Source organism: Olea europaea, unplaced genomic scaffold (assembly GCF_002742605.1).
Source record: "Olea europaea var. sylvestris unplaced genomic scaffold, O_europaea_v1 scaffold262, whole genome shotgun sequence".
Taxonomy (NCBI): Eukaryota; Viridiplantae; Streptophyta; class Magnoliopsida; order Lamiales; family Oleaceae; genus Olea; species Olea europaea.
In genome coordinates, this window is record NW_019244532.1 from 604,094 (window position 1) to 629,343 (window position 25,250).

Sequence of the window (25,250 nt, forward strand, 5' to 3'; positions counted from 1 at the left end):
ATGACCAAGATATTGAGCAGCGAAGTTGTAATACCTCTGACCAAGAACACAAGAGAAGAGCTTGAGACAAAATACGTAGGTAATTCGAAGAATCCAAATGACGCCTGAGACACGAGCGCCGATTATTATGAATCAAGAGCCAATAACTCAAAATTACACGCACGAGTAAGTAACTTAGGGCTCTTGATACCATGTCAATATTTTGCATAATGAATCCTTTCCTGTGTATTACATTGGATTTATAAAATATTACATGCTATATAAGGAAATAAAATAATTAGCTATACAATGGAATTAATCTCCGATTTTCTATGATTTTATTGACCTAGACATGGAAATATAATCTAATAGTGAGGGCCGCAGGGGGAAGCGGATGGGACCAGGAGCTTTGGGAAGGAAGTTTTTTAGTTATAATTTTTCCAACCTCGTCTCTCCAACTTTGTCCCAAGACAATATCCACTTCTTTACAGGGGAGGAAAGCACAACAGAGGAGGTAGGCATTTCAATGGAAAGCATTCTCGTTCTTCAGATTCTGCATCTCGTCCAAATAAAGTTCAGAAAGTTGCAGCAGTATAAGATATTTGAACCTTCACATCTGTGCCCTGTTCCCAACGCTCACACTCTGGCTTGTGTCACTAGTTAATTGGGTAATTAGTACAAAATGTCTTTATCTTTCAATATTAGGTTATTGTACAAAACGTTTCTGCCTTTTATTTTTTTGACATTTTCACTCCTATTTTTACATCTCATTGTTAAAAATGTCATTTTAATATAATTTCTCAATAAAAAAAATGTAAAATGACAAATATATCTTCCTATATAAATAATAAAAAAAGAAAGAAAATTGAAGAACAATTTGCAATTATGCTCTTCATTTTTTGAAAAATTTGCAAATAAGTTTAAATAAATTATTAAAAGGGTAATTAACATAAAAATTTTATACAGTTTAATATTTTTGTACAAACCTTTTTTATTTTTATTTTTAATTTTTTGAAATTTTACTCTTATTTTTATATTATATTGCAAAAGATATCATTTTTATCTATTTTCTCAATTAAAAGTTGTAAAATGATGAATATATTCTCCTATTAAAATAAAACAAAAATAAAAAACAAATTGTAACTATAATGGAATAAAACATAATTTAAAAAAAAGAACAAATTGTAAAACTCTCAAATCTATTGCTTCAGGTAGCTTTTTTCGCCATCCGTCTCAACATCCAAATAGTACTTTATCCTGATAAAATTCAAATATTAAAATCTTCAGCATAAGTTAATAGAATAAAGCATAATTTCAAAAAATTAAGTGAACTGAATTGTAACTATTATACTCAAGAAACATATTTATTTTACACGGACTCTTATAAAAAATAAACGATTTAATCAATTAAAAGAAGCACAAAAATAAATAAGAATTACATACACACACACACACACACACACATATATATAGTCGAGTGACTTAACAATCTCTCGGTTGCTTCAAGCCGAAAAATCTTCCTTTGCGGTGAGAATAAACTTTGTTTGGGCAACTTTAACACTTATTTTACTACTATACTCAATAATCTACCGAATCCATGAAGAATAAACATTGTAAATATAATAAAATCCACAAATAAACATTATAAAGTCTACAAATTTTTGAAACTCATATTCTACACACACACACACACACAAAACTAACCTTATTAAAAATAATACTGTCGGTAACTTTGTTGTGTTGTGGTCAAACTATGAGGATGGCGACGTCGATTGAATCCAACTGTTAGAGAATATTTGAGTTTTTTCCTTTTTCCTTTTTTCTTTTTTCCTCTCGATTTGTTTTTCACAATGAGGGTATAAATGACTTCTGGTAAATAACTTTTCAATTTGAAGAATTAACTTTTTTTAATGGTCAAAGGCCATTACGGAAATATGGTCCGGTCAATCGGCCATTTTCATATATTTCCTCAATAATTGTGCAATCGTGTTCATATATATAATTGATAATTGTGTAACTACCTATTTAAATTTTTTTTATATATTTATTGGATTAATTATCATGTTCATATTCTCTTCAATGTATAGGATAGTTTATGAATTTAGTATTCGTATATTAGTCTACTATAAAATAATATCGCTTTGATATAGCACATTACTATTGATATTCTAGTTAAATTTTACTTGCTCTCAAAGAGCATAAATAAATAAAATCTAATATAAATTATGTTTTTACTTCTGAAGAGTAAATATTTATATAATTTATATTTTAAAAATTATAATATTTCATTTCTCTTGAAGAGTGTGACATTAAATTTCAATATTCTAAAATAATATTGACATCTTATTCTTGTAGAAACTATAGTAAAATATAATGTGTTTTCGAAGTAGCACATGTTTCGAAAAATATATTATTTTGAATTATTAGTCCTGGAAAAAAGTATATAACTCATATCATGTTGAAATTGACCACTTGATTAATTATTATGTGACTATAAAATATTTAATTATATTAGAAAGGGTAAAAATGGGCATTTTAGCTAGTAAACCGTTAACCCAATGACCCGAAATCGGTTTTCCCAATTTTCCTGGTTGGTTAATTATAGTTTAAAAAATATTGCTTTCAAATTTCAGCCCAATAAATTAAAATTGAAAATGATTAAAGGCTCTTATGAAATTGAAAACAATTAAAGGCCATAAGAACATTTCCAAAAAAACTCTCTATTTATAAAGAGTATTTTATGCATAATAGAGAGCATCTTTAAATTTAGAGAGTAATTTTTTTTATACACTCCAAAAAACTCTCTATTTTGATTTTTTCCAATGAACATTTAATAATTTCTCCACATATTTTATTTAAATATAATTATTCATATATTAATGATCAATCAATTCAAATGTAATTTGAAAAATTTAAATTGTATAATATTGAGATTTGTAATATATTAAATGCAATCATTGTACATTAAGAATGGAGAGTAGATTTGGCTCTCTAAATTTGAACAGTCAAACATACTCTCTACTTTAAAAAGTTTAAATAGAGAGTTTCTCGAAACTCATTTTTAAGTATTGACTCTCTAAAATAAAGAGTATTTTGTATTTAACGAGTCTCTTGGAGATGATCTAATATGCTACTTCACCAATCATTTAGCCCACATATTTACATAATCCATCTTCAATGCTTGTGTTCTTAAGTTTTCGATGTGGGATCAAAAAAGCAAGTTTCTAGATTCCAGTCAACTCTTATTTTCGATGCGGGATAAAAAAAAAAAAAAAAAAAGTTTCTAGATTCCTAGTCAACTCTAGTGAATAATTTTTCAATTATAAAAATGAATAAATTAAAAGGTGGTAACTTTATTTTTTTATTTAAAAAAGGGGATAATCATGCTGGTGTAAATCATTTCTCTTAATTTCTTTCTTTTTTCCATTTTATGCGATCTTTTATCTAATTTTATTATATTGACAAAATACTATAAAAGTATTAAACAATTCGCCACATAACAAAATAAAAATTAAATGTACCCAAATTTAATCATTAATGGGTGCTTTTGTCTATGCATATTAAGGAAACTTAATTCTCTCAATTGTTGTGGTATACAATTTATTTATTTATTAAAATTGGTTCGACCCCGATTTAATCTTGGTTCGGCCTTTCAACTCTTGATCCTTTGGCTTTTCCGAGTTAACATCCGGGCCAATTTCTGAAATATTGGTTCAGAATATGTTCAAAATTGACATTATTTCAAGAAAAAAAATCACTGATGAGGGTATATTGAAGAAAACTTTTTTCACCTTACATGTCTCGAATATGCTCATGTAGTAGCAATATTGTGAGCATGATTTTAAAAAGTAATTGGAACTCATATCTTGTCTGCTTGTAGTTAAACAAAATAATGAACTCATAATAAAAAAAATCATAGGTTACATCCAGTTGGTTCCATACCATTGCCTGAAACAAATGATACTGCATTGCTTGAAATAAATGCAATATCAAGATAAAGAAGTGGAAGTGGAAGTGGAAGTGTGGACATGAATTTGAATGTGAATGTGGACATGGATGTGGAATAAACTATGGATGAAATAATCAACAAACTATTAGCAACTGGGCAAGAATTTCTAAAAGAACAAAGCAAATGAAAGTAAGATACCTAAAAGTGCACAGAAAAAGTTTCTTTAGATGAAGAATAAAATGGCATTAGGCACGTACTTGTCATATGACACAACATCTTGTGGATTTCAGTCAAAAATCAATCAAGGAAAAAGAAAAAGTGAAGACAAGTTTTTCTAATAATGATGGTCTAATTGGTGTGACTTATTTTGATGTCTTTGATTTCTTTGCCATTCCAAATGATAATATTGACCATACTTTCTATTACTCTATTTATTTGAGTATCTCAGCCAAATTAAATTTTTTTAGAAATGGGATAAATAAACCTCGATATCTTCTATATAACTGGCCGTTTTGATCATTTGGAACAACTCGATGAATTTAGCAACATAGAATGAAGCGAGTGGGGATTGCCGGGTTTCAGCTGGTTTCTATGCTCTTAGGTTCGATATAAAAAATAGATTCAGGTTCAGATGCGTGTCATTTGATATTCTTTTTCTGTCTTTCTCTCATCCTTCCATTTATCCACACCTTTACTTCTTTCATTTTGTTGATATTGAGAAAAATAAAAATATTTAGAGAATAGTGTGATGGAAGATAAAAATTAATTTATAATTTATGTTTTTAGTATTTTCCTTTATTTTATAAATTTAGTTTGAAATATATTTTTATTTTTCCCGAAATTTGAAATTTTATCATGCATCGTTAATTTCATTATATTAAATTTTGTTTACGTCCCTTGAATATAAATTAAATCTTTTTAAATAATACCTATTTTGTTATACTTAAAGATTTAAAATGGATTGTTAATATACCTATTTGATTGATAGTGCAACTATGCATACTATTTTTTAAGACAACAAATAAATTTTGAACTTAACATTAACATAAAATAATGTTAATACCATATCAGGTGCATCGAATGTCGTTGAAAACTCAGAAAGAGCCTGTATTATTTGATGCGATGCAAAAAAATAATGTTGAATATCTTTGCATAACTTCTTATATATCTAGCTAAAAGCAGATGAAAAAAAAAAACTTCGTGAACTCCCACTCGGCATGTATTATACCTTTATGAAATAGTTGAATCAAATATTATTAGGAATCGGAAGTTCTTTGATCTAAAAAAGTTTTATACTTTAGTATGATTGACTTAAAACATCCAAGGATTATAATGATGCATCGATTAATTAGCAACTTACATGGACATCCGCTAAAGAACCAGAAGATCTTGTATATAATGATTATTCATGTGTTGCTTGTTTGTAAGATAAGTTGACTAAGTTATTAGGCCTTCTACTACAAAAATCAATATTGAATCTCTAAATTTATTGGAAAGAATTTATGGCGATATATATGGGCCATGCACCCATCGCATGGACCATTTCGTTATTTTATGATATTAATCGATTTTTTTACTAGATGATCCCATATTTGTCTACTATTCACTAGCAATGTTGTTTTGCTGGACTACTTACTCAGATCATAAAATTATGAGCTTCATTTCTTGATTACTCAATCAAGACAATTCATCTTGATAATACTGATGAATTTAGATCTTAAGCATTCGATGATTATTGTATATTAATTGAGATTGTTATTGAAAATTTGATTATACACGTCAATACATAAAATGGTTTAGCGGAATCGTCTATCACATTCACAATATACTGAAATGGGTCTCCAACGAAGACTTATGATTTATTTGGTTTTGATTCACCATTTATTATTAGGTATCTTAAATATTTAACGGGTGATCTATTTACTACACGTTTTACGGATTGTTATGTTGATGAAATAACTTTTCCAACTTCGGGAATGATAAAACTATATCCTGAATAACAAGGTAGAATTTCTTGGAATGAAATAATTCTATCTCACTTTGATCCAAAGCAATCAATGTGAGTAAGAGGTTAAAAAAATCATTCATTTATAAAGAATTACAAATCAATTATCTGATATATTTGTTAACACGAGGAAAGTGACAAAGTCATACATACTAGAAGAAAATATTTTAGCAAAAATTAATGTCACTGAATGATATTATGTTGTAGCAAATGAATATCAGATATGTCAAAAGCGAGATCGACTAGTTAGTTTAAAAGACTCTGTACCCTGAAAAAGAAAAGTACAAGAGAAAGACAACAAAAAACTTTGAAAACGATAATATTAAAAAGATCAATCAATTAAATATTGAAAATATGGTTTCTAAAGAACCACAAGTGTCCAAAAATGATGAGATTTCAATAAATTATATATTATTTCATAAATTATGGGAAGGCATAACATTGTTATAGACAATATTTTCTCTTTTAATGTGGCTCTTGATATTATGCAAACTGAGGATCGTGTTGAAGATTGTCAACATATAAATGATTGGCCAAAATGGAAAGAAGCCACATGGGTGGAATTAAATTCCTTAGAGAAGCGAAAAGTTTTTGGACCTGTAATTCAAACATCTGAAAACGTAATCTATGTAAGATATAAGAAGATTTTTTGTACGGAAGAGAAATAAAAATAATGTAATTACAAAATACAAATCTCAACTCGTATCTAGTTTCTCACAAATCTTGGAATTGATTATGAGAAAAATATATTCTCCCGTAATAGACTCCATTATTTTCAAATTCTTAATTAGTTTGATTGTGACACAAAGGCCCGACATGCGCTTTATGAATGTAGTAACTGTTTATTTGTATGACTCATTTGATAATGACATATATATGAAAATTTTTGAAGGACTTAAAATGCCAGGAATAATTGTACATGCCCAAGAACTATTTTTCAATTAAATTGCAAATACCATTATATGGATCGAAACAATCGGGTGCATTTGGTATAATCGCTTCAACGAATATTTATTAAATGAGGGCTATAAAAATGTCGGTGTCTGCCCATATGCTTGCGTAAAAAAAATAAAATATATATTGAATTTGTAATTATGGTAGATTATGTTAATGATTTAAATTTAATTGGAACATTTGAAAAGCTCAACAAAACTGTAGAATATTTGAAAAATGAATTTGACATGAAAGATTCCGAGAAAATTAAATTTTGTTTTGGGTTGCAATTAAGCACTTCCCAAAATGATTATTTGTTCAATAATCTACATTTACAGAAAGTCTTAAAACATTTTTATATGGATAATGTACATTCATCGGCATCACCTATGACTGTTTGATTACTTGATGTGAAAAAATTTCATTTCGTCCACTGGAAGATGAATAAAATGTTTTTAATCTTGAAATGCGATATCTTAATGCAATTGAAATATTAACTTATTTTGCAAATTGCACAAGACTCGATATAGTTTTTCTATAAATCTTCTTTTAAGATATAGCTCTCTATCTAAGCAAATATAGTGAAATATTATTAAACATATTTTTGTTACCAAAAAGATACTATTGGTTTGAAATTATTTTATTTTCAAAAGTAGGGATCTATTTTGGTGGGATATGTAGATATATCTATCTTATTCATATAAAGTTAAATCATAGACAGGATATGTGTTTACACGTGAATGAACAGCTATATTATGAAAATGTGTGAAGTAAACCTTGATGGCAACATTTTCAAATCATTTTAAAGTTAACGCAATCCATAAAGTAGGTCGAAATTTTATATGGTTGAGGAATATGACCCATCATATCCAAGTATCATGTCAATTAATTTCAATAAAAGATAGTCCAATAATTTTGTATGAAGATAATATGAATTGTATTGCACAACTCAATGGAGGCTATATCAAATATGACTTGACGAAGCACGTTTCTTTAAAATTCTTTCGTACGCATGAATTTCTAAAGAATAGCGACATCGTTATTCAACAAATTTGTTTAAGTGACAATGTGATTGATTTATTCAAAAAAATATTGTCGACATCTACATTCAAGAAATTGGTTCATAAGATTGGAATGCATCGATTCAAAGATTTTTAGTGACCAATGTCAGTGAGAGTAGTTGTATTCTTTTTCTTTCGTTTAAGTTTTATCCCATTGAATTTTCCTTACAGGATTTTAATTAGGTAACATTTATTCAAATTAACCAGTGAGGTACTTTTTTACTGATTAATATTCTACAAGAAACCGTATTCTTTTCATTCGTTTGATATTTTTGTCTCGTTAATTTTTATCAAACAAAGTTTTAACGATGCAGATATTTTATAATATTTCATTCAAGGGAAAGTGTTATAAATGATAAGTTTATTAGTTAATGATAGTTGTACCCCTATAACCCTATAAGTTATTATCATTGTATCCCTATCATTCCCTATAAATATGAGGCTTTAATTCTCAATAAAATACACAAATTTATGACTTTATTCCCTCTTCTCTTTTTCTTTCTTTTATTAACAAAAATTCTTCTATTTTTAAAACGAACTAGCGTAAAAAATATTAATTAGATACAAAACTATATAATATCAAAAAATTGTACTCCACATATTGAACTCGCTTTATTTGAGTATAAAAGGAAAAATTACATTTCAAAATGGAACAACGAACTTAAGATCACCAAAAAGGAACTTGAGTATAACAAGTTCAATTACCATGCATTATAAAAAAAAATTAAAAATTACTTGAGTTGGTAAACAATGCAAGAAAGTAAAAAGTCGATTTGCGAAGAATGAACTCTTTGATTCATCAATTTACATTACAATCTAGCTTAAACTTTTGATTCATAGATAGCCCAAATGCAAAGATTAACACATACTTACCTCTGAAAATGTAACAATCTGATGTGAGGCAAAATATAAAAAAGTAGGAGTCAATCTTGATTCTTACTGTTAAGAGTATAGAATTTTAATTTTTTTTTTTTTTGAAAAAAATGTGATTCAAACTGGGCCTAAGAATTAAAATCGAGAATAGACTAGGTCCAGGTCGATTCTTGATTTCTGAACCAGAATCATGAGTACTTGAATAGATTATATATATATATAAACAATAATTTGATATCATTTTAACAATATATTCTTCAATAAAATAATCTTACATATAAATTCAAAATTTTTTCTCATTTTTCAACACACATACTCTATCAATTTACTATTTTGAAATGCATTCTTTCAAAATAAAAGGCTCAAATACACACTCAATTTATTCCAATTTCGATACCACCCTCAACTCAAACATGGGCTATAAAACATCACTCTCACTAAAATGAAGGCACACATGTCCACATTACACGATGCCGTTTTACTCGAAGTCATCTCACCTCCATTGCGACTTCAAATTTCCATAAACTCGACTCGACCGACCTACCAATCTCGCTCAATCTATACGCATACACACCTGTATCTATTTGTTCACCAACACATTACTGTTTCATTCTCTTCCAGTAAACCCTAGATCTCCAAAATTGAAACCCTAGTTAATCAACAAAGTTACCATAAACGCTTTAACTCAATATATTCCGTTTGCATTGGAATTTGATTCCGATTTCTGTTTGTGTGCATTTGAGAATTTGAATTTTGAAAATTTTTGGGAAGGGATGATGGTTGAGATGTACAATGGAGGGCAGTAAAGCAGTTATCAACATTGTTGAAAGTAGAAAAGAGAACGGCAGCTCCAGCGATGGTCGCCCGCCGATTCCCAATCCTCTCGCAGCTGCCGCCGCCTACCAACACCGCCTGAGCTCTGGCAGCACACCGTCGCCGTGTTCAAAGTCTCTCCTTCGACACCCGTCTCTGGTATTTTCGATTCTCTCAACTTGCGTTAAAAAAATTACTATTTTTATATTTTAATTTTATCTATGAATATATTGTTGCATTTGATTCCTATAAAAAATCGTTATATTTGGTAAATTATGCTCTCTTGAAGCTAGGAGAATTAATTATTGAAATGTTAATATATCTCTGCAATTTTTTGTGGGTTGTAATAAGGATACTTTTATCAAGTCAATAAAAATTCAACAAAATTATAGTTGATTGGTTAAGTTAACAATGCTGTATAATCTTTTAGAGGGTGCATAAATGAGTCATGGTGCCTCTTATCAGAATAAAAACGTTTCTGTTAATAGGGGATGACCCAATGCTTGATGATGCATAACGTTACAGAGTTTACCTATTTATTTCAAAATGTGTGAGGTATAGAGTTGTTGGAACTCCTTGAATTCCAACTAGGAATTTTGGGTCAGGGGTTTTTTTTTTGGGGGGGGGGGGGGGAGGGGGAAAGTGATGAGTCAAAATATGTCAGTGGGTAGTTATTGATGGGGGTTATAGCCTTCCTAATATTGCTCTGAGCGAAGGCCTAAAGAAGTAACTTTCTCGAATCATTTATGCCATTATTTTGTGTAACAAAACATGTGGTGCATTTTTGTAATCAGTATTCATGTGACTAAACAATAAAATGAATAAGATTTGTCTATAGCGTAGAGTTGTCCTATCTTTACTAACAAACGTGTTATTGTAACATATATACAATTCTAGTATCTTCTTGGGTAAAGACTATGAATGGATAATATTATATATTGGCCAATAATTTGAGATTAAACCACAGTCCTACTTTCATCTAGTTAATTAGACGTTTCATCCGCCCCTCGAGGCATAGCTCAGTGGTGCAAAGGACAGAAGTGAGGTTATCTCACACCTTGCTGGCAACCATAGTATGGGGGTTCAATTCTTGAGACATGGAATTAGACTCCTTGTAGGCGCAGTGTACAGACAACTCTTGTTCCCTAGCCTGTTAGGGCACATCCCGCGATTTACCTTCCTCGCAAAGTTCTAGGGATGGGACGGTGGGAGCTCTCAAAGTTGGGGTTCAACCTTTTAATTAGACGTTCCATCCAAAGTGTTGACCTAATAATGATGATTATAATTGTATAAAATTTCCCTAATATATTAGTTACATAGATTTTAAAAATAACACCCACTTCTATATATCATATGATTCGTGAGCCTTCAAGAGAGTCGGTCAAAAAGAGCATATTAAGGAGGGAGATTTGAACCATTTGGGACTGTATAGTGGGTGCGGTTCCCAGTGAACAATACCTACTCAATCGAGAAATATATGCATTTACCAATTTTTGGCATTTGGATGTCTACTTGCTCGAAAGAGCGAATTGTGCCTCTGCCAATAAATGGTTTCTATTGTTACCTACTCATTTGAGAGATTTATTATCTTACCAATTTGTTGGCTTTTGGAAGTTTTAACCCTTCTTGTTATCTTTTTCATCGACTAGTTTCAATATATTTATTGATTTATTTTACACAAAATGACATGTCGAAACTATTGTCAGGACCTTTATGGTGTTGGTAGTTGACATATACAGAAATGGATCAAAATATAATTTATTAACTAGATAATCTAGGTCATCTGAATGGTAGCCTTTTTTTTCCTTGGCTCTTGGCTAGTTGATTACACCAACTTGTGGAGAGGATTCCGCTGTCCACTGATTTTTCCTTTCCTTTGTCAACCTTCACAAACTTTGACAAGTATATCTTTTTGAGGACTCGTTCAATCTCCTCCTTCAGCTGCAGAAAATCTTGTGTGTCGTAGGCATGACCTTTGTGAAATATCAATACTTTTTTCGGTCTCATTTACGTCATTCAATTTCCAACTTACCCCTAATTTCCATTAGAATGTTAGTCATTTTAAGTGTTCAGATGGGTATATAACCGGTATGGTCGTTGTCCTGTTTGATCGACTTATCTATTCCTATCATGCCTCGTGTGTTCACCCCTGGGCTAAACATGGAATTTACTCGTGTGGTTCTGGCTCTCTACAGTCTCCAAGGTTTCTGGTGATCAAGAACGCCTCCTCAGTATCAACCTACAAATAGCAATTCCCTAAAATTTCGTGCATTGAGTCTGGACAATTCTTTAACAATGATTGAATGAGTGATTCCGAGTACCATTAGTTATAGCAGTGACCATGGCTGACATTTGTAGATCCTTGATGTCAAGTGTTGCACTACCAAATCGAGCTAGGTAGTCTTTCTACAGCAGCCAAGATTTGCCCTATGGTTTCAAGCTCTCCCAGCACCTACAATGAATGGCAGAGCTAAGTCATCAGTTTCCCTCCAATGAGAGAATTTATGCAAGGAAGCATGAAAGGACTAAAATGATATCATTAGAATTTACCTTGAATTTAGTGAGCCAATATCCTCTTTTGCAATTTTGAACTTCTATCAATAAAGTGTCATGTTACTACCATATAAATTGCATTGTCTATTGTAATGGCACCCACATGCTCTATTCTCGAATCAAGCAAACAGTTTTCATTAAGTTTTTCAATTGTCTCGCCTTTATGATTTGGAACAACAAACATACTCAATATCCTCTTATGCGATTTTCAACTTCTATCAATAAAGTGTCCTGTTACTACCATATAAATTGATGCTTTCGAATTGATGTCTAACGACTAGTGGTTAAAGAAATCCTTTACCTATTATTAATAAATTTAATCCTTAACGATTCCTTTGTTTCATAGTAGAGATGGAGCATATCTCTAGCAATCGTTCTTTGAGAAGGAACCTTAAATCTAGAGGCAAGGTTGTTGCACAAATTCCTTGAAACCCACACAGAAAAAAGCAAATTTATCAATAACCACCACCCTAACTAATGCTGTTCTAAATTCTTCTTAATTAAACACGGTAGTCGTGATACCACCTATATATATATATATATATGTGTGTGTGTGTGTGTGTGTGTGTGTGTGTGTGTGTGTGTGTGTGTATATTTGTGTGTGTGTATTACATTTCTCTTTTTGTCCCATAAGTATTATATTGAAATGAGTCCATATTTCTGACGTCTCATTAGGCTTTTTTTTTGTCTCCCATTCGAGAACCTATATTATGAGAAAAAACAATTATGCTTTCCTGAATTAGCCTTTATATGCCACTAATTGGATTTAAAAATGAATTGATGTAGAAATGCTTACGATTATAGGATTTGATGATCCGTGTGGATCCTGAGGAGCAAAGATGAAGTTGTGAATTGTGAGGGGAGTGGCTAAAAACGAGGCAACAGTTAAACTCAAATGACAGAATAAATGAGAGGTGAATTGTGAAGTGAAATTGGGCTTGAGTTGAAATTTGTAGGAAAAATTTATTTTGGGCTGAAGTTGGGCCTGGCATTGGAAAGTTGGAGACTTGAGCACTTACAGTTAATCACTTAATTAGTTAATTGGTAAATTTATTTAGAAAAAAATTCAATTTAAAAAAATAAAAATAAAATAGGTAGATTCGATTCTTTGGTTCTTAGTCTAGAGCCAAGAATTGAACTAAACCCGTTGGTTCTCAATTCTAGCACCTATTCGGGTATTTAAACTAAGAAGAATCATTTGATTCGGTTTGGTCTGGTTTGGTTCATAACTTTTATTCAGCCCCAGGCATAATTCTAGATCTAATCATGAACGATGAAATGTTGTGTATTATGCTGCACATTTGAGACTTCCAAATAATACCAGCCTTCGAAAAATAATGTTGACCAGAGCATTGTTAAAAGATGTGTGTTTCTTGATTATAGTTCTAACAGAATATGAAGACTAGAATGCTTCAAGAAAAGATGAGAATATCTGAATTTTGTCTTTAGACAGTTAAAACTTGACATCAGGTTGCAATAGTCAGATAATTACATTTAAAGAATTTGTTACCTTCTTTCTCGAGTAAATGTACAAGAATTTGAGTTATGACATTTAAAAGTCAATTTTCCTTCGGAATGTGGTGCACCATACCTGACTTGTTTACATTTGGTAATTTCACTTGAGACAGCTCACTGGTGGTGGCAAATGCTGGAGATTGCAGAGCAGTACTATGTCGTCGTGGTAAAGCAATTGAGATGTCAAGGGATCACAAAACTGTTTGTTTGAAAGAAAGAAGGCGTATAGAAGCATCTGGAGGATACATTTATGATGGATATCTCAATGGACAGCTAAATGTTGCTCGTGCTTTAGGAGATTGGCACATGGAAGGATTGAAACATATGGATGGTGGACCACTTAGTGCAGAGCCTGAATTAATGAGCACAAAACTAACATCAGAAGACGAGTTCCTCATCTTAGGCTGTGATGGTGTATGGGACGTTTTCATGAGTCAAAATGCTGTTGACTTTGCCCGTCGAAGATTACAAGAACACAACGATCCAGTGCAGTGTAGTGAGGATCTCGTTAACGAGGCTTTGAAGAGAAAGAGTGGAGACAATTTGGCTGTGGTTGTTGTGTGTTTTCAACAACAACCGCCTCCAAACTTGGTTGCTCCTCGTGGACGGGTACACAGGAGCATTTCAGCTGAAGGTTTGAAGGAGTTACAAGGCTTCTTGGATAGCCTAGAAAATTGAGATGGACATGAAGGTTTTTCGTTCCTCTTCGTACTTTCTATCCGTTGTTAAAACTTTACATGTCGTTCTCGTTGATGTTGAGTTAGGAGAGGATGTATTGTCCAACTGTAACACATGCGGCTCTGATTTTTTTAGGTTTCTTTTATCTCCTTCAGATTTTCTCAGTTTCCCTGTTTCATTTTAACTAATGTTAACATTGAATTGACTGTAGTCCATATGATGTAGTCCATATGATTATTTGCATGAATCATTAAATCTTGTTTACCTGCTTTGCATCAACAGAAATGATAAATGATACTTGTACAGGGTAAATGCATGGAGGGCTTTACAAATGCTGAGATGGCATTACTTGATTGGCTATTTTAACTATTTTCTGCCCAAAATTCAACGAAATGTTGTCATGTGGCATTTTGTAAAAATCCATGTAAATTTTCCATGTACAAGTAGCATTGTTCTTGCATTAATTAGAAATGATTTGGAAGAAAGACATTGATTATTGTGGCTTGATGCAAATGCTCCTCCGATTATTGATTTTGCAAGTACTCATGCTCTTTACTTCCGAAATAGCGAAAGTAAAATATATTATTTGAAATATTTGTAAATTTTATGACATGTTTATTAAGGTGAACTCCTACTAGGAAATTTTAGATTGTCCAAAGGTGCAACTCATCTATGGGCATTGGTGTGATACATTTTAAATTTTTGGATGGTTCCTTCAATCTATGCGTAAATGGCACCCAAAATATGCATATATCCATACAACATAGAGATATACATTTAAAGACGTGTTTGGTATGATTAAATACTCAAATTTTTATATATTTCTCTCTTTTAGTTTTGTTCATTGAAACTCAATAAATATACCATTACATCTTAGATTCCCCACTAGATTTTATGTTCTAATTTTCTTATTACCCCATTTTTTCCACTAAATGAAAAAATGGATTGAATTTTGATATTTGAAAGGTTAAGTAATTCATAAGATTATGACATTTTTATTTCATAAACTTGTGTTGGTACTGGTTAAAGAATGCACCATTTTGATGAAATGATTAATGCATCTTCAAGGGGATTTTTTACTTAATCTTCTGGACTACTATGCCCCTGCTGCTGGTGGCAGGATCAATATCTGCCCTTCTCTGATGGCTGGTACAATGTAATACGAGACAACAAGTGGACTAGCATTGTTTTCCAAGGAGAATAATACATGAAATCGAAAAAAACATTCTCATTATGAACTGAGCAGGGCTAGTGTTTTTACAATGGTAGAATACGAGACCCCATCCTCTAAATTGACATGAATGAGATCATAACCGTCCATACATGGTGGATTCTGCCAATTTCTTTCTTTCAAGCACTCGATCGAGTAACAACTTCCTTTACAGCATTTGCAGCTTTTTATATTTCATGGCCTTCCATGCTCAATTCACCTTGCTGTGTTTCCAGAGAAGCCCGGTCAAGGCCTAGCACTTTTCTCATGTCTAAACATATCGACATATTTTGCCACTAAAGCATGTCAGCCCATGCTTCCATAAGCATTATGGCGCAGGGAGTATGTGCATCTTAATCCAATTGCTATTCCACCTTCTTCAAATTCAGTAACCAGCCAATATGGAAGGAAAATGAATAGAATTACACAAGAATATGCAAAATTTTAGATTATTGTATGTTTAGACTTTGTCATTTTTGTTGGGTCTATGAATCCGGATTGTATTGCTCACTTATCTTTCAATTGCAACATGAGTGAATTCTTCTTAAGACAAGACAATGCTACATGTACATAATTTTTTTTATCTAATTCTTTGTCTACTAATCACAATAACGGGTGGGGACCACATTTGGGAATTTTTATATTCACGAGAGACTGTGTGCATTGTGAGAGGAGGGACAACTTTTGATAATCCCAATTCGGTACAAATAGAATTATTCTTCTTTTTATTGGGTCATCCTAATTATCTACTCTCGTTCATGTTTACATGCAACTTGAGATATTCGGTTCAATTGTGTAACCGTATCGTTACCTTAATAAAAAAGGTTCGGCTTGTGGAACATCTCCTCCCATCGAACAAATTTAAGCTCCTTTTCCCTATCCAAACTCTGCCTTTCACTCCACCATTCTCATGACGGCATCATAGCACTTGATCGACTAGTGGTCTTAAATAATTGTCCTGTAATTGAAAGCATTTCAGCCTTTGCCTCTCTAAGTTTCTTAGTAAGCTCTCTGGGATTCATCATCACCAGAGACTCGTAATAGAGAACAGTGTGAAGGTAATTGCGTTCCATAACGTGATCTAGAACTGATCAGTCTGCACGAGACCGTTCATTTTACAGATAAACGAAACTAAACTTCAGCCATGGAGGAAAATCTTTAGCATTCTTACTCTGAGGGAAATTTTTTAAGTTTACATGTAATATTATTTTATTGGGGAATGTGTGGTTGGCAAGAAAATAGAGAAAAAATGAATTTTAATTTTTTGAGAGCTAATCATGCAAAATATAGACGTAACTATTTGGGGAATTTGATTTATGGGAAAGGGAAAAACAAACCCACATTTGCTGGAGAATGAAGTTTTCAAGACCATTTTTGACAGCAGAATTTTATTTTTATGACCAGTGTGTGTTTAATTAATTAGTGAAACCAGGAACCAAGAGAAAATGCTAAAATTGTTAAATTGTCAATGTTTAAGTGATTCAGATCTCCCCCTGGTGCAACAGGAAATTGAAAAGAATGCAAGTATAATGAAACGATCATTGATTTAGATAAATACTAAGTAAAAAAAATTCCGAAAAGCCAATTATTTTGGTGGCAATTATCAACACCCGACATGACATCTCAAGCACGAGAATTGCCTTTGATTTCCAAGGGGGACACGTGGCGTTGGATTTCGACTCCCCCCATAAATCCTTGGCCTATGTGGCTCGGGACAAGTATCATTTTCCCTCAAACACGTGTCTAAGTGTACAATACATGTTGAAAACACGTCTCTTCGACTGGCATTCCACGCTAGCACGTCTTAAGTGTCAAATTACACCCGTCTAGTTGTGCTTTCTTGCCAAAATTTTATCAGAACAATAATTTCTGTTAAAACTCATTTTTTAATTGCATGACATCTGATAAGTTCGAGACAAAGTACTATAGCCATAAAAACCATTGATTGTGCATAATCAAATATGCCCTTTAAGAACAACTGATGAAAATGTGCAAGTAATTCAAACACTTAAAAGGGTAATATAGACTTTTTCCCTAACTAGTGAGACGCATATACAAGGCATGTGCCATAGTGTAGATAAAAAAAATTATTTGTGTTAATCACTAGTTATGTCAAACTTAAGCACATATGTTAAATTTTTCAAGGCAACAACATTGCAAAAATGATGCATTGAGAACCATAAATTATGTTCCAATTAAAGGAGAACATTCTCGAGTAAAATCAAAAGTTCTGCACATCTCTTAATTAATAGACTAAGACAAATTACATAATAATATTCTAAAGAGCAAACTAAGGATGATTTATACATTTCAAAAGCTGCACTTTATACACCGTCATAGTTTAGTTACAAGCCAGAAAAGCATCGTGAAGCTTATACATTCTTTCAAAGCTCAAACTTGGTGGTACAAAATAAAACAAAGTTACAAGCTGAAAGCATCATGAAGTTAGTTGTATATTTTTGCCAAGCTCAAACTTCTTTAACAGAGAAAAGGCTAAACATTGTAGCCATACAACTCTGGTATAAAGAAGTATACTATTTTCAACTACAACAGAACAAGCAAGAGAGCACTCTATCAAAATTCCAACGAGCAACACTCTCATTCGAACCCCGTGAAACCAAGATAATGAGGGAGTTACAACAAATCAAAAGCAAAACAAAAAACATGAAGCTAACCAAGAAAGCAATCCTCAAGGTGAGCGGTGCTCCATGAGCTCCATTGCTCATATGCTCCAAGATGCTCAAAAGCTATAGTTTATTTGAATTAAAATTTAATCGCCTCATCCTCTCTAAATTTTTTTGCAGATGAATAGCACCTCACAGAGGAAGCAAGAAATACCAATTATATAAATATACCAAAAATTCATCCCTGATTTCTCCCACCCCCATTCTACATCCCTATGAATGATTCAAAAGCTCATATTTGTCCAATTGCCTGACATTCATCATAAACAAATCATTTGCATCATGAGATGAGGTAAGATTGTCATATATTTATGGATTTACCTGAATCAGATTTCCCTGAAATGCACTGAAGAAAGTAGTCCTGGAAAATATAAAAGCAAAAACATGTGCACCATTCACTGCTATTTACTTTGAAAAATATCTGTCCTATAACTTCAATCGTGAAATTAAGAGGAAAACAATAAATATGGGCATAAACTTCTAAAGAAAGAATAAATCTAAGTTTTTCTCGAGTAAATCATCGGCAGTAAAGCTTGTAACTTGCTAGTGAGAAATGTTTTCCGCAAAAATTCAGAAGGAAATTCCCAAATCAAATTCGAAATTAATCTCATCCAACTTCAATTCCAAAGCCCTAGATTCATGGGAACGAATACAGGACTGATATAATTACTAAATTCGTTATGCCACAAAACTCAACCCAGCAGAATTATATCCAATTAAACACATTGTCACCAATAACATACCCAGCTGAAAGTAACTCAGCAACTAAACTCCAACTTTATCGAACCACGCAAAACAAATACATTGTCGAGCACGGGCACCAACTCCAGGACAGACTTCTGCAGATGATGTAGAGCACTCACTTAGCAGTTCAATAAAACACTTACGCACTCTACCATTCCCGCCCCCATCTCTCACTAAACTTTTTATCCATTTTTTTTTGGGTGATTTTGGTTTGTATTGCGTAAAGTATCCATTATCACTTGCATCATTTGTATCCAGAACTCCTTATATATACCTTCATACTATACCAACATAGCACGACATGATTCTATTCTTAAGGTAAACCTTGCCAATTTTGAGCCTTATTCGGATTTCAATAACCACGAGTAGGTGTGACACCTATTAACCTACATTTATTGCTTCATAATTACCCCTTCATTACTTTGGTGCATCTGTCAATGCTTCAAACTCAATTATGATATTTCATCCATAGCCGACCCCCACCATATGACCATGTAAGATGAAAAGAGCAAGCCACTCTAGCTTATTTGATCGTGCTTAAAAACACTGTCTCACCAAAGTAATTTATAGGGCTTGTCATCGAAGAACCAAAAACTAATTGCAAAGTGACCCAACTTCAATAGAAAGTAATTACAAAAGTCAATGTATACTTATTCCTCAGATGATAACCGCAATAACACAAAGCATTACAAAACCCTCGACTTTAAGAAAAATCTAAAAAAGACTCCAAATTTCTTCACCTGATTTAGCAAAAAGCTCTTGCCTTAGCGAGCCCAGCCCTACACCAAGGGGTCCTTGACGAGCTGAACACAGCCACGACCTCGGGATCCAATTGAAACCTCACTTTTCCATCACAGCATATGAGGTGAATCTATACTTGAATCTCTTGCAGCTTTATCTCTCCACCTGTAGAGCCATTGATTTGATGGAAAAATTGATTATTTTGCAAAAAAGCGCGCCGATACAGGGGCTACGTGTTAAACATCCATACTCCACTATACTTAAAATATCAATGTATATACAATATCAGCAAATTACATATATCATCATTACCAGCATTTCAGTTGGTTATACATACTCAATTTATCATAGTATGCAGAAAAGGCCCACAAAGTACCAAATCATGCTCCAAGTTCTAAACTTAGATAGCATAATTTTCCATCAGTGCAATTTTAGTTCAATATGGGAGGAATATAGGAGAAAAAAGGCATGTTTTTTTGCATCAACTCTCGGCAATCTCCTTTACTTGCTGTCCTTGGATCAAGGGGCTTTCCTTCAGAAAGGAATAAACCCTGTTTTATACGTCCCAGTCGTCTCGAAAATAGAACTTGGTCCGAAACAACTGGCAGCCGAATAGATTGATATTCTCGAAGAGCTGAATTTAGACTCCCTTCTCCCCACTTCTCAAGGCATTTGCCCAAGACTGCAGCATCTAATATCGACATGTTTGTACTTCTTAAACCATGAGGAGTCGTAGGGTGAGCTGCATCTCCAATCAAAACCACGTTGTCCCAAAAGATTTGATCGAGAGGCTCACTATCGTATATGACATTCAAGAATGGTTCCTCTGTTTCTTGTATTACCTTAACCAATTCGGGGACCCAAACCTTCTCTGCTGCCTTGTGCATCTTCTTGACCATGTCACTGCTAACTTTCATGGTAACCGAGTTTCCCTGAATTGGAACATCAAAAGGTGCATTGAAAAAACAGCTCCTATCTAAATATAAATAACCCATTTTGCATTTTCAAATAAGCCATTGTACAAGTTTTTAGCTCCCAGCCTCAAACCCTTACCCACCAATCGGGGCATGTTTGGTAAACGGATTAAACAACACTAGCCACTACTAAACAAAGAAGCTCAAATCTTGTCCCTCATACTATTCAGTGCGGTCTAATACTATGCACCAAATATGCTACTAGGATAGGTTTGATAAGAAAAAATATGCAATGAAGGATAGGCTTGCCCATCAATCTCTAAAGTGTCAAATGGAACTTGATTCAGGTGCTTTTCCTCCTATCTATACCATCCATTGTAGTCTACCAAACATGGAATTAAAGTTCACCAGGCTAGACTCGGGAATCAATTAGGAAAAAGAGATTTTGGCTTATTGTGTTAAACTCATGGCATATAATTAATGGGTAAAACTGATAGAAAGAACATACCTTAACCTCTGGCTCGGGTTGATTAATATACCAAATCCAATTAATTCTTTTATTCAATAGCTCATAAAACACACTGTGACCTTCTGAACCCAGGTCAAAATATAAGCATCTACCTAGATCAGGGTATGCCTTCTTAAGCCCAAGAATGGTTTCAGAGTTCTCATTATCTGAAAAATTGAGAACCCCTCTCCATGCACAGTAACCTGAATACCTACCATAAAAGGAACATAATTCCAAAAAGATCAGCACTTTAATTTTTACTTTGGATTAAATAAAGATATCTAGAGTTCTATTCAACCACCTCAGCTTAAGGTCAGGAAGGAAACTCTGTCGAATTGAAGAAAGACATCCATCGGCTGCACAAAGCAAATCGCCAACGATATCAATTGTATTGCCAGTTTGAAGAACTTTGGTTCTGACTTTCACAAAGGATTTGTCATCAGAAATAGAAAAGGAGATGAACAGATGTCCCCACAAAACAATCTCCTGCGGTAATGCCTTGTACAGAAGGCTATGGAGGTCGGACCAATATGCTGCTCTAAAATTGAACTTCTCATCTCTTGTCAGCATCCAGCTGGTTTTATTGTTTCCATCTGTAGCTTGGTTCTGCAATTAAACAAGAATGTTTACAGTGGAAAACATAGATACTACTATTTTATTTGAAGTCAATGAAAAAGTTTCTGATCCCAAGAGTGCATTTGGCTTAGATAATTAGGAAACAATAAATATAAGCTACTAAAGAAAAGATGGCTCTTTTTCCGCTTCCTCTTGCTTGGAAATTGAAAAACAGAAAAAGAGCATTGAAAGCTCCTATCAGTAAATTTTGAAAAAGCGCTGCCCCTTCAAAGGATCTTTTTGTACAAAAAAAGAAAAATAGCATAACAGGCTCCATACTGATGAAAAGGTACAATATTGAATGAGAGTAAGCTTTTTAGCTTCACAATGTAAATATCACTGGAAAAATTTTATAGAAAGGATTCATTGCCAAAGAAGAATGGGAATTTGGGCATTTTACAATACCAGGTATCATTGCTGTACCCTTACTTCACTAAGCCCATTATGCTCTTTCAGTTTTGGAGGTTTTCCGGCAGAGGTTGTAAAGCAGGTTTTGAACAATCTATAACACCCCCCTCCCCCCCCCCCCCCCCTTATGGATTGAGAGAAATAATTCCAAACATTATTTTACCAAAATGAAAGATGTAAGATGAACGAGTTATCAAAAGCTCATTTTATGAAAATGGTAGTTGGGAAAGCAGGACTATTTACTGGGAGGGAAGTAATCCAAACAAAAAATAGCCAACAACCAATAGTGGTTATTGGAAGAAATCAAGTATGGGGATTGTGAAGTTGAACGCTGGCATTTTATGCGTTTTACGGATCATGCTCCAGCTTAGAAGTAGACACAGGAGCTCTAATAAGTAATAACTGGGTTAAGGTTATAAATTCAACATAAAATATGCTCGGTTTGGGCTGAGGTGGATTCTCAGTCTTCAATACAACTGATGTGTAAAAAATCTCAAGGACCTTGACAAATCAGTATGACTTGGTGGAGCTTCATTATTGGCGGGAAGGATGGATGTCTCCTTCTACCATATTTGGAGAGAGGGGATAAAGTGGAAGACTAATTAGCTAACACCAGCTATAAAGAGATCATTCATACTGCTACAAGCTAGAGACCTTACTGGGAAGTTACTGGGTTGATTTAAGTAGACAAACGGGGAGTTCCAATTTGAGATTTAGATAGGTTCTCTTTGTTATATATATTTATAGTTTGTGTGAGTAGTATAGGTAATTGATGTTTGAGATATAGGTAGGTTCTCTTTGTTTGTTTGTTTTTTTTATTTTTTTATTTATTTATTATTATTATTATTATTATTTGTTTTGTTATATAAGTTTGTGTGAGTAGTAGAGAAAATTGATGTAAATCTGAGGAGGTAAGGTTTGTAAGTCCCTTCCATGTACTAATGTTCATATTAATATACTAAGGTAGGGGACAATGCCAACAAAGAAAGAAAAGAAAATCTTGGCCAGCAATTATACATATATAAATCCAAATCTTTTCACAAGTGTCTGAAATTCTTTATAAATGAGCAAATGCCATCAGTTGCAGAATTCTATTCTGTCCCTGAGTGTCATCAATGTTTGCTTCCATTTATGGTAGGATATAACAAATATAACGGCCAAATCCATCTTTCTACTTCAAATTATTTGGACGTATGCAAATAAGCAATTATACAAACCAATAACAATATAGAAGATAAAACAACTCTAGCCTCTAAAGGAGGATAACTTTCAGGGTGACAAATTCCACCACCAGACGTAGACAATGTCAACTGTAATCTACTGTGCGGGAATTCGACCACTATCTAAAAGCTAGAATTCTAACTTTTGTCAAGACCTACAAGTGAAGGGATAATCTGAAATAGACAGTTTCTAAGGCTTTGTTTGTCTTTCTCTCTTCCACATTTTACCATATTATTTTTTCTACAGTATTCATTTTCAACCACACATTCTTCATTAAAATAATATTACATATAAATAAATAAAAAATTTCTCTTTTAACCACACATTTCAACAGCAATCACTATTCCAGAATACATTACACACAAATTATGGGGCAGAAAAAAGCACTAAGGGCCATAAGCCTTCGAAAAAGTAACTTAATATGAAAAGTTTTCGTCAAGCCGAATGAAAACTTTAAGGGGCTTGACTGCAAGACCATCCCATTGAGAACAAATGAAAGTTGGCCTTAGTGATCCGACTACTGCATTTTTTTTTCATAGCATTCATTCAGTTTTTAACATTCTCTGCTTCACTGTTCAGAATATTATATCAAATATTAAAGGTTGAAAAATTGCTAAGAGAAATCATAATTGCCAATTACTTCGATGAAATTGTTAGTTTTTTTAAAATTAAAATTATAATTCAAGATTCTATAGACAACCAGTAAATTGATGACCTAAATCACAGCACTGACATGACTATGCTGTTCATTTTCATTTTTATAATTAACATCAGGACCTAAAATATATCATCATTCTAAATAGCTACTTATCTACTAGATTTCACATTTGTTATGCACTCTGTGTTATCAAATCAATCTACAAGAGTATTGATTCTTGATATTCTATTAAAAACAGAGAAGAAAGATACTAAACCACACGTCATTGCTGCATAAATAAATCCTAGAAAAAAAAAATTAATTACTTGATCAATGTCGAGGGGCAGGGTAGTCATTTGAAGAAGCTGGGGTTGTTGAAGCCATGACTGGATGATTTTCTGAGCCAAAGGGTCGAGTCCAAGGCCGGCCCCGGTGGCGCTACCAGTAGGAGGAGAGCATGTCTTTTCCAGCACCACAACATCCCATCCAGCTGCAATCAGTGCGTGCGCGCAGGATATCCCTGCTATGCTGCCTCCCACCACCACAGCCTTCTTCTTCCTCTTCTCCTCCATCTCTCTCTCTCTCTCTCGGGTTTTTCTTGATTTAGGGTGAAGGCGCAACTAGAGGACAACAGGAATCATTTATCATTATTCTTGTTTGTATGAGTGCAAGAGGAGATAAATTGGACGCGCGTGACCCTGCATTTTATTGCCTTTTCTTTTCTCTTTTTTTATTTTCCCTTTTTGATTTTTGGACAACATTTTGTTTTTGGTTCAAAGCCAAGCTGCTCACCTCCCAAAAGTATCATTTCTTGATGATGTGTGGATAAATCACTTTTTACTACGATCGTTGGGAGTATACACAGTTTGATTTGAACTACTCGTAATATATTTTCAAATCAAACCATTTAAAGAAATTTATCAAACCATTTCAATTTCTAGATCATATCAATCTAAGTCACTTTTTATTTTTATTTTTATTTTTATTTTTTTGTTCGATTCAGTTTAAAATCATGGTTTAACAAAGAAAAAAATAATATACATTGAATAAGGTAAATTATAAATATTAGTCTAAAATTTCACATTAAAACATAGATAATATCATTGAAAATATTACAAACCAAAGATCTATCATTCTAATCATTACAATACAACAATATGATAGAAATATTTTTAATCCCCTAGTCTATACTAATTGACTTAATATTTG

The 25,250-nt window shown here is 32.9% G+C and overlaps 2 protein-coding genes across 5 annotated transcripts; one reads left to right on the forward strand and one right to left on the reverse strand.

Moving 5' to 3' along the window:
- Positions 1 to 9,220: 9,220 nt before the first annotated feature.
- LOC111383150 (probable protein phosphatase 2C 22) lies at positions 9,221 to 14,623 on the forward strand. The gene is made up of 2 exons (XM_023007225.1): positions 9,221 to 9,824; positions 13,791 to 14,623. Exons 1-2 carry the CDS (start codon positions 9,593 to 9,595, stop codon positions 14,357 to 14,359), a joined length of 801 nt encoding a protein of 266 aa, XP_022862993.1. The 5' UTR covers positions 9,221 to 9,592; the 3' UTR covers positions 14,360 to 14,623.
- Positions 14,624 to 18,006: 3,383 nt separating this feature from the next.
- Positions 18,007 to 24,753, reverse strand: LOC111383136 (aurachin C monooxygenase/isomerase-like). Of its 4 annotated transcripts, none has more exons than XR_002700699.1 (5): positions 24,368 to 24,753; positions 21,462 to 21,766; positions 21,161 to 21,371; positions 19,738 to 20,670; positions 18,007 to 18,614 (listed from the first exon to the last, which is right to left on the reverse strand). XR_002700699.1 is itself a non-coding variant. In XM_023007210.1 (4 exons), exons 1-4 carry the CDS (start codon positions 24,611 to 24,613, stop codon positions 20,170 to 20,172), a joined length of 1,263 nt encoding a protein of 420 aa, XP_022862978.1. In that variant the 5' UTR covers positions 24,614 to 24,753; the 3' UTR covers positions 19,197 to 20,169. The 4 variants fall into 4 exon arrangements, 1 of the variants encoding a protein (XP_022862978.1); XR_002700701.1 differs by lacking the exon at positions 18,007 to 18,614 and having other exon boundaries at positions 19,187 to 19,903; positions 20,076 to 20,670; XR_002700700.1 differs by lacking the exon at positions 18,007 to 18,614 and having other exon boundaries at positions 19,187 to 19,903; positions 20,051 to 20,670; positions 24,368 to 24,752.
- Positions 24,754 to 25,250: the final 497 nt, after the last annotated feature.

Coding starts and splice junctions, on each gene's coding strand:
- LOC111383136 (XM_023007210.1), bottom strand. CDS start 24,613: ATGGAGGAGAAGAGGAAGAAGAAGGCTGTGGTGGTGGGAGGCAGCATA. Junction 21,767..24,367: donor TGCCCCTCGACATTGATCAA/GTAATTAATTTT, acceptor GTTTAATTGCAG/AACCAAGCTACAGATGGAAA. Junction 20,671..21,160: donor AACCCGAGCCAGAGGTTAAG/GTATGTTCTTTC, acceptor GTTCCAATTCAG/GGAAACTCGGTTACCATGAA.
- LOC111383150 (XM_023007225.1), top strand. CDS start 9,593: ATGGAGGGCAGTAAAGCAGTTATCAACATTGTTGAAAGTAGAAAAGAG. Junction 9,825..13,790: donor AATTACTATTTTTATATTTT/AATTTTATCTAT, acceptor ATTTCACTTGAG/ACAGCTCACTGGTGGTGGCA.